Below are 10472 nucleotides of genomic sequence, written 5' to 3' on the forward strand. Positions count from 1 at the left end.
CTGTTATGATGGTATATTGTTATATTGGATGTTATGATGGTTCTACACCAGGGGTTCCCTAACTGGGGTGCATTAACCCCCAGGGGTGCGTGAGTCCATCCCAGGGGGTTCGTGAGTCCATCCCAGGGGGTTCGTGAGACGTTTCTGAAAGTCAAAACTAGAGTACTTTTTGTTGAAATAAAATCTGATATATCATATAATTTATATCAACATCATATATATATATATTTTTTTTCACAGATTCAGACTGCAATCCATGATGTCTAAGAAGCGCAAATACGATGATTTGTACATCAAGTGGGGGTTCATGAAGTTTGTGGAGAAGGATGGGACTGAACGTCCGCAATGCGTTCTGTGTTACAAAGTGCTGGCGGAGGCGTCGATGAAGCCATCGAAGCTAAAAGCCCACCTCGCCAGCACCCATCCGACTCATCAGAACGACTCTGAAGACATGTTCCGAAGCAAGAAAGCTCGCTTCATGGCGAAGGGTAGCTTGACTCGGCACGGGTTCCAACCGTCGACGAAGCCTATCCTTGAAGCCTCCTACGAAGTAGCGCTCCTCATTGCAAAAGACAAAAAGGCTCATACGATTGGCGAAACGCTTGTAAAGCCCTGCGCCGTGGTGATGGCGAACTTGGTTTGCGGACCCGAGGAGGCCAAGAACTCAAGAGTGTTCCCCTGTGCAACAACACCATCAAGCGCAGAATTGAAGACATGTCAAAGGATATTGTGGTTTCACAGGAGTTACAGGAGTTCACACAAGAACTCTGGGAATCGCGCTGCCGTTTCAGCTTGCAACTCGACGAATCCACCGACGTAGCGAGCTGCAGTCAATTGCTGGTTTTTGCACGCTACTTGGCGGGATTTGCTGTGAAGGAAGAGTTCCTGTTCTGTTCTCCTCTCAAAACAACAACCAAATCGGTGGACATTATGAATATCGTGAACCATTTCATGGAAGAAAACGGCATCGAGTGGACGAAGCTCGGATCGTTGTGTACGGATGTGGCCCCGGCGATGATGGGAAAGCGATCCGGGTTCGTTGCGCTGGTGAAAGACAAGTGCCCCGACGTCATTGTGACACACTGTGTGCTCCATCGCCACGCCCTTGCGACCGAGACGCTCCCCAAGGAGCTCGGTGATGTAATGGCTATCGTTGTCACAGCAGTGAACTTCATCCGCGCTCGGGCTCTCAACCACCGCCTCTTCCAGGTCTTCTGTGAAGACATCGGTGCTGCATACACTCATCTTCTGTACTACACCGAGGTGCGTTGGCTATCCCGGGGCCAAATTCTGAACCGCGTCCTCCAGCTGCGTCAGGAGATTGAAATTTTCCTGCGTGAGAAAGGCAACGACTTGGCGGACTACTTCGGCGACCCTGTCTTCGTCGCGAGGCTTGCGTACATCAGCGACATTTTCGGGCACCTTAACGCTCTCAACATATCACTTCAAGGGAGCAGCCTCACGATCGTCGAAGCAGCGGAACGGATCAACTCGCTTCGAGAAAAGCTGCGGCTTTGGAGCAACCGCGTGGAGAAGCGGTCATTCGTCAACTTCCCGGAGCTCGCTCAAATCCTCACGGATGACGACGCTCAGAATGATTTCTGCTCCACGCTTGTCGTCGACATCAAGGGTCATCTGAAGTCTCTGTCTGACAGTTTTGATGGATACTTTCCGAATCTGTCGGTCGATCCGTGGATACAGGATCCTTTCACGATTCTAATTGACGACATCGACGACGACAACGAGCTCAAGGATGATCTGATCGAGCTGAAGGCCTCTGGCCGCCTGAAGATGCAGTTCTCCACTGTCGCCAGTCCCTCGGAGTTTTGGGCAAGCAACTACGAGGCCTTCCCCAATCTAGCGGCGAAAGCGCTCCGAATGACACTGCCTTTCGTCACGACCTACCTCTGCGAAGCCGGGTTCTCCGCGTTTGTCGTCATGAAAACAAAGCTGTGGGCATGCCTTGACGTCGGCCCCGACATGAGGATGGCCCTCTCCAAGACAGCTCCGAGGATCAAACGCCTCGTGGAGGAAAAACAGGAGCATCCGTCTCATCGTGTGTGATGGGTGATCGATGCGTGATACAATTCGTGATCTGATCTTGAAGTTTCCGAATAAATATTTGTTCATCTCTTGTTTTTTTTTCATTACAATATTACACGATGAACTTGATCTTTTACGAAGCACTGTTATGCATATTATAGTATAATAATAACTCAGATCGTGTCTCGAAAAGTTGGGGGTTCGTGGACACCTCTGACATCCACAGGGGGTTCGTGGGGGGATAAAGTTAGGGAAACACTGTTCTACACGATGGTATACATAAGCAGAAGATTTTGTTTTTCAATCCAACCAAAGATGGCTGACTGGCGGCCTTTAACTACAGTGCATTCAGAAAGTATTCAGACCCCTTCACTTTTTCACATTTTGTTATGTTGCAGCCTTATGCTGAAATCGTTTAAATTCATTTTTTCCCTCATCAATCTACACTCAATACCCCATAATGACAAAGAGAAAACAGGATTTTAGAAAGTTTTGCAAATTTATTAAAAAGAAAAAACTGAAATATCACATTGACATAAGTATTCATACCCTTTGCTATGACACTTGAAATTTAGCTCAGGTGCCGCCCATTTCTCTTGATCATCTTTGAGATGTTTCTACACCTTGATTGGAGTCCACCTGTGGTAAATTCAATTGATTGGACATGATTTGGAAAGGCTGTCTACATAATGTCTACAACCTGTCTACATAAGGTCTCACAGCTGACAATGCATATCAGAGCAAAAACCAAGCCATGAGGTCGAAGGAACTGCCTGCAGAGCTCAGAGACAGGATTGTGTCGACGCACAGATCTGGGGAAGCCTACAAAAAAATCTCTGCTGCATTGAAGGTTCCCAAGAGCACAGTGGCCTCCATAATTCTTAAATGGAAGAAGTTTGGAACAACCAGGACTCTTCCTAGAGCTGGCCGCCCGGCCAAACTGGGCAATCGGGGGAGAAGGGGCCTTGGTAAGATAGGTGACCAAGAACCCGATGGTCACTCTGGCTGAGCTCCAGAGATAATGTGTGGAGATGGGAGAAACTTCCAGAAGGACAACCATCACTGCAACACGCCACCGATCTGGGCTTTATAGCAGAGTGGCCAGACTCAATCTTGGTTTCATCAGACCACAGAATCTTGTTTCTCACAGTCTGAGAGTCCTTTTTTTTTGGATACTGAATCGAGGCTCGTGAAAGCCCTAACATTTATTTCACAAACAAATCAACCAGACAAACAAAATATATAAGAAGAGGGAGCGGAGGACAAGATGGGGAGAGAAGGGGAAGCACACAAACATAACATTTGAGAGCAGGGAGATGTGTGGGAGGGAGAGGGCTTGGGGGGAGGAGGCGTGGGATGGGGGTGGGGGGTGGGTGCGAGAAGTAAAAAACACAAGGACACCAAGGACTTCCAGGACAGAAGTTAGTATTTCAAAAAAGTGGATTTGGGGTGAAATTAGCGGGGGTAGAAAAGATCAAGGTTTTGATTGGGGGAAGATAAGAGATGGTGGTGAACAGCTGTTTTAAAGACCTAGAGTGTGGAGTGGGATTGAAGAGAGTGAGGGAGTTTATTCCAGAGGTGAGAGAAAAGAGGAATGAAGGAGTGAACGTGAGCAGAGAGTCTTGATTTTGGCAGTTTCACCATAAGAGGGTTGCAGGCAGATCTTGTGTGACCTGTAGGAATATTTGGGGGACAGAGCCCAGCGAGAGCTGGGGGGGGAGGGGGCAAGGCCAGAGAGGAGTCCGTAGAAGACGGAAAGACCACTCACCTGCCTGCGGTGAGTGAGTGAAAGGCCCTTGGAGTTAGCTTCATCACGGGTGATTCCAATGATTCTGAGAGCTTTGGTTTCAACAGCGTGAAGACGAGCTAGGTGTGAGGCAGGAGCACCAGCCCAGAGGGGAGAGCAGTATTCCATTGAGCTGCGGATGAAACCCTTGTATGTAGTGAGGAACTCAGGTGTGCCAAAGGAAGGACTTCGCACGACGGAGGATGCCCAGTCGGCGACTGGCTTTGGAGGCCAGATTTGAAATGTGGTTTTCCCAGGAAAGATCATGGCAGATAGTGAGACCCAAAAGCTTGAGTGACAGAACTTCTTGGAGAGGATTATTCAAAAAGTGGATGGGAGGGTTGTCCAGTCGGTCTTTTCGGAGAGACATGGTAAGAGTGTGAGTTTTGTCAGGATTGAAAGACATGTTCCACTTGTTTGCACAGTCTGTGATTTTGTCCAGGTCTGCAGAGAGTGAGGAGGCTGCAGACTGCCGATCTGAGAGATGAGGAATGGAGCGACAGAGAGTAGAGTCATCAGCAAAGAGATAGAGAGGATTTTCAAGAGAGTCAGAGAGATCTTTGATGAAGACCAGAAAAAGCACAGGGCCCAGAACACTGCCTTGGGGAACTCCAGCCTGAACAGGAAGAGGAGATGAGAGAAACCCATTCAGGGCCACACGTTGAATACGACTAGAGAGGAAGTCCGCCAGCCATGCGTGGAGATTTCCATGGATACCAAAGGAGGAGAGTTTGGTGAGCAGAGCGGGGTGCCAGACTGTATCGAAGCCACGTGATATGTCAAGGGAGACAGCTCTAATTTCCTGTTTGGCATTGAGGACCTCCATCCATTGTTGAGAAAGCAGAAGCAGCATGTCCAGAGTAGAGTGACCAGGTCTGAAACCAAATTGATGATCAGAGATCAAGCCATTGGAGAAGAGGAAATATTTCATATCTGAAGCAATGATGGATTCCATGACTTTGCTGATAATTCGGAGAAGGCTGATTGGTCTGTGGTTGCTAGGATCTGTTTTTGCACCTTTTTTGTGCAAAGCGGTGATGTTGGCTGATTTCCAAGCAGATTGCAGATGACCTTGAGCAAAAGAGAGGGTGAAGAGAACAGAGAAAGGGAGTGAAAGAGCAGAAGAACAGGATTTTAGGACCCGTGGGCTGATGCCGTCAGGTCCAGTTGCAGAATCAGAGTCGAGGGTTGACAGAAACTTTTACGCCTTGTCAGGACGAAAGGACACAGAGTCCAGGAGCAGCTGGGTACGACTGGGTACGGTGGGTACAGAGAGGGATGGGTTTGGGACACAATATTTAGAGGCAATCACAGAGTTCAGGCATTCAGCTTTTTCACGTGTGGAGTCAGCCGTGTAGCCATTTGAGGTGAGGGAGGGGAAGGAGGGGGAGCAAACACCAGAAACAGATTTGTCCAGACGCCACCAGGATTTGGAAGAGGGAGACAGATAAGAGAGTTCGGTCTTGAGAACGGAGAGATATTGTTTCCTGGCTCTCCTGAGGGTGGACACACACTTGTTTCGGGCTTTGTGAAAGGAAATGAGATTTCCTTCCGTTGGATTTGCTTTCCAGGAGACGAAAGCAAGTTGTTTCTGGGCAACAGCCTCACCACAAGATTCCGTGTACCATGGACGGGAGGAAGGGTATGACAACTGAAGACGAGATGGGATAAATCTGTGCATGAGAGAGAGCAATTTACTTTGGAAGAATTCCCAGGATGAGTTGATGTCAGAGGCGGTAGAGATGGGAGACCAGTCCAGATGATTGAAGGCTGCTTGAAGACGGAAGCCAAACAGTTCATCTTGGTTTCATCAGATCACTGAAACTTGTTTGTCACAGTCTGAGAGTCCTTTAGGTGCTTTTTTGCAAACTCCAAGCAGGCTTTCATGTATCTTTCACTGAGGAGAGGCTTCCGTCTGGCCACTCTGCCATAAAGCCCAGATCGGTGGAGTGTTGCAGTGATGGTTGTCCTTCTGGAAGTTTCTCTCATCTCCACACAGGATATCTGGAGCTCAGCCAGAGTGACCATCGGGTTCTTGGTCTTATCTCTGACCAAGGCCCTTCTCCCCCGATTGCTCAGTTTGGCCGGGTGGCCAGCTCTAGGAAGAGTCCTGGTTGTTCCAAACTTCCATTTAAGAATTATGGAGGCCACTGTGCTCTTGGGATCCTTCAATGCAGCAGAGATTTTTTTGTAGGCTTCCCCAGATCTGTGCCTCGACACAATCCTGTATCTGAGCTCGGCAGGCAGTTCCTTCGACCTCATGGCTTGGTTTTTGCTCTGATATGCATTGTCAGCTGTGAGACCTTATATAAACAGGTGTGTGACTTTCCAAATCATGTCCACTCAATTGAATTTACCACAGGTGGACTCCAATCATGGTGTAGAAACATCTCAAAGATGATCAAGAGAAATAGGAGGCACATGAGATAAATTTCAAGTGTCATAGCAAAGGGTCTGAATACTTATGTAAATGTGATATTTCAGTTTTTTTATTTTTAATCAATTTGCAAAACTTTCTAAAATCCTGTTTTCTCTTTGTTATTATGGGGTGTTGAGTGCAGATTGATGAGGGAAAAAATGAATTTAAACGATTTCAGCATAAGGCTGCAACATAACAAAATGTGAAAAAAGTGAAGGGGTCTGAATACTTTCGGAATGCACTGTCGTTAAAGGCCGCCAGTCAGCCATCTTTGGTTGGATTAAAAAACAAAATCTTCTGCTTTTGTGTACCATCGTGTATAACCATAATAACATCCAATATAACCAATATACCATCATAACAATATAACAATATATACATAACAGTATAACCAATATACCATCATAACAGAGGAAATAGCAACTTTCAGTCTCTCAAAATCCATACTGAGTCCCAATGTATCGCATGTTAACATATAATTTCTCAAACAGTACATTTCAAAGTTAAAAAAAAAAAAAGTTTCGTTGATTCGTGGCGGGGGGGGGGGGGGGGCGGTGCTAGGTGGGCCCCTCTAGCTTAATGGACGAACATTATTATCCAAATTATTCAAGCTTGTATTATTTAAATCTTATCATTGTCTACACTCGACACAGAAGCACACCTGACACCTGTTGTGTATGCTTTATGTGACGTTACTCTTCGCAGGAAATCTACGTTTTTCTCAGGTTTGTTACATTTTGTTGCAGGTAAGAGGAAGTGCCCTCATGCTCAACTACATGAAAGTTCTTCCTTGGAATCTTGACAAGTATCTGCAAGAGAGAATGAGTTTATAGGAAGTGACCCTGTATATATTATACACATACTTAGATATCCTACCAGATATCTTATGGGTGCTGTGCTTTTTCTGGTCTTCATCAATGATCTCTCTGACTCTCTTGAAAATCCTCTCTATCTCTTTGCTGATGACTCTACTCTCTGTCGCTCCATTCTTCATCCCTCAGATCGGCAGTCTGCAGCCTCCTCACTCTCTGCAGACCTGGACAAAATCACAGACTGGTCAAACAAGTGGAACATGTCTTTCAATCCTGACAAATCTCACACTCTTACGATGTCTCTCCGAAAAGACCGACTCGACAACCCTCCCATCCACTTTCTGAATAATCCTCTCCAAGAAGTTCTGTCACTCAAGCTTTTGGGTCTCACTATCTGCCATGATCTTTCCTGGGAAATCCACATTTCAAATCTGGCCTCCAAAGCCAGTCGCCGACTGGGCATCCTCCGTCGTGCGAAGTCCTTCCTTGGCACACCTGAGCTCCTCACCACATACAAGGCTTTCATCCGCAGCTCAATGGAATACTGCTCTCCCCTCTGGGCTGGTGCTCCTGCCTCACACCTAGCTCGTCTTCACGCTGTTGAAACCAAAGCGTTTAGAATCATTGGAATCTCCCACGATGAAGCTAACTCCAAGGGCCTCTCACTCACTCACCGCAGGCAGGTTGGTGGTCTTTCCGTCTTCTACCGACTCCTCTCTGGCCTTGCCCCCCCCCCCCCCGAGCTCTCTCTTGGCTCTGTGCTGCAAATATTCCTACAGGTCGCACAAGATCTGCCTGCAACCCTCTTATGGTTAAACTGCCAAAATCAAGACTCTCTGCTCACCTTCACTCCTTCATTCCTCTTTTCTCCCGCCTCTGGAACAAACTCCCTCACTCTCTTCAATCCCACTCCACCCTCCAGGTCTTTAAAACAGCTGTTCACCACCATCTCTTATCTTCCCCCATCCAAAACCTTGATCTTTTCTACCCCCGCTAATTTCACCCCAATTCCACTTTTTTGAAATACCAACTTCTGTCCTGGAAGTCGTTGGTGTCCTTGTGTTTTATACTTCTCCCCCCCCCCCCCCCCCCCTTCCCACGCCTCCTCCCCCCAAGCCCTCTCCCTTCCACACATCTCCCTGCTCTCAAATGTTGTGTTTGTGTGCTTCCCCTTCTCTCCCCACCTTGTTTTCCGTTCCCTCTTTTTATATATTTTGTTTGTCTGGTTGATTTGTTTGTGAAGTAAATGTTAGCTCTTTCACGAGCCTCGATTCAGTATACAAAAAAACAAAAAAAAAAAGATGGACAAAGCAATGGTGAAGCAACAAAGCGTACAGATACAGGTATGTGTGTTTGAGGATCGTCTATACCTGCCTAATCTTCATCAACACGTTCTTCGAATCACGTCTGGTTTTAAAAAGCACCTGTTGCGTTTGGATGACGCGCGCTCTGTATCGAGTCCACTGAAGCACACCTGACACCTGTGTGTCATGCCTCAGGGGCGGATCCAAGGGTGGAGGAAGGGGGAGGGAGGAGGTTCACTGAGTGCTCGTGAACCCTCCCTCCTCCGTCCCCCCTCCACCCTACCTTTTTTACCATCTGGAATGGACAGGGGTTGTTTTCACCGCTGACAGTTTGTTTGCATGCAGGAGCAGGATATCTCAAAAAATTACTGACGGATTTAGATGAAGTCTGGTGGGCAGGTTGAGTGTTTCAAAATGGACGAATTGATTAGAATTTTGTGCAAATCCGAATCCGGTTCCGGATACGAGGATTATTAATTTTTTAAGTGGTTCTTCGCCGTTGAGAGATTGGGCAACAACGATATATCGCAAGATATTTCAAAAGGTTGGAGATGGATTCGGCCGAAACTTGGTGGGCAGGTTCAGTGTGTGACAAGAAAGAATTTATTAGATTTTTGTGAAGATCCGGATCAGGATCCAGATACAATAATTCTTTAATTATATAATTGATTCTTCATTGAGTGATAGGGCTAAAAACGATATATATATAACGTTATTTCAAAAAAGTTGTGGACGTTTTATAACTAAACTCGGTGGACGAGTTGGTTGAGCGACAGTAATAAGCCGATTCGATTTTGGTTCAGGTCGGAATCAAGATCCCGCTTATCAGTGGGATACAAAACATAAACTGTTCACCTGAGGCACGTGCGATTTGGTCTCTTCCGAAGACAGAAGCCTCTTCCGGAAGATTGCTTTGCGCCGAACAGGCAGAAGAGAAGCAAGATGGCGGCCAAACATATATTACTCGCGCTCATGATGGAAGAATAATTAGACAAAGATGACACTACATCACAAGTTGATGCAAATATCCAGATTGTGTTTTCACTTGCAAGTTTTGCTGCGTAAGTATAACCAGCAGCGTTTCTCCGTGACTGAAATTATGGGTGAAAACGGCGTTTATATCACTCCCATATCACTCACTAATTACCGATAGTCAGGGCCCTTAGGGATATTTTGGGGCCGTTTGGTTCAAATTCTTTCAAAAGCACCAAATTTGGCCCAGATGTTGCCCATGCCATACTCTTTCGATTTTTGACGGGCGCCAAGACGGGCGCCCCCCCCCCCCGGGGGGCCCCATATTGGCGAAATACTAAATGGCCGCCACCCGGATTAGAGGAAAATCAGTTAAATAACCAAAAGGGTTGGAATCATGTATGATACCACTTTTCAGGGGTTTCCGAGGTCGAGGAATCCAATTATGATGTTATTTTGATGATTCGAGGTCAAGGTCAACCCTCAAGGTCATCTTAAAGGTCACTTTTGAGTCAAACATGTCGGTTTTTGAGTTTCTTGTCAAGATTTACGCGAGGTTCACCATTTTATGTTTCTGGGTTGGGTAATCGAACTCTGACCTTATTTTTGACAATTAGAGGAAATATTTACATGTCTATTTCCTAATTTTCAGGCATATGCAGTTCATCAGTCTAATTACAAAGGTACGGATTTTGATGTTTTATGAACTGAATGCCATATCCTTGTGTTTAATTTTTGTGCGACCATGATCCGGGTTCATGTATACATGATTGTATACATGTCATAAATATGACGTCATAGGTCATGTGACCTGGCGGCCATATTGGATTTTATGAAAACCTTAAAAATGGATCCCTGCCTTCATTTTTCGATCGATTCATTTTGAACTTTGACCACTTATAGTACGCCATGTGATTGGATGCATATCCTAATTATGACGTCATAGGTCAGGTAACATGGCGGGATGGACCGGTATGGTCCCCGGATCATACCGCCCTTGGCGCCCGTCAAAAATCGAAAGAGTATATGGCATGGGCAACATCTGCGCCAAATTTGATGCTTTTGGAAGAATTTGAACCAAAATATCCCTAAGGGCCCTGACTACAAGAAAACAACAAATAAGTAAAATCGAACTC

At 46.3% G+C, this 10472-nt stretch overlaps 1 protein-coding gene across 1 annotated transcript; it reads left to right on the forward strand.

Moving 5' to 3' along the window:
• The first annotated feature begins 259 nt into the window (after nt 1-259).
• LOC144891212 (protein FAM200C-like) lies at nt 260-2064 on the forward strand. The gene is made up of 2 exons (XM_078773588.1): nt 260-637; nt 742-2064. Exons 1-2 carry the CDS (start codon nt 260-262, stop codon nt 2062-2064), a joined length of 1701 nt encoding a protein of 566 aa, XP_078629714.1.
• Nucleotides 2065-10472: the final 8408 nt, after the last annotated feature.

This window comes from Myxine glutinosa, chromosome 3, assembly GCF_964187855.1.
Source record: "Myxine glutinosa chromosome 3, kmMyxGlut1.1, whole genome shotgun sequence".
Classification (NCBI taxonomy): domain Eukaryota; kingdom Metazoa; phylum Chordata; class Myxini; order Myxiniformes; family Myxinidae; genus Myxine; species Myxine glutinosa.

Coding starts and splice junctions, on each gene's coding strand:
- LOC144891212 (XM_078773588.1), top strand. CDS start 260: ATGTCTAAGAAGCGCAAATACGATGATTTGTACATCAAGTGGGGGTTC. Junction 638..741: donor CCGTGGTGATGGCGAACTTG/GTTTGCGGACCC, acceptor GTGGTTTCACAG/GAGTTACAGGAGTTCACACA.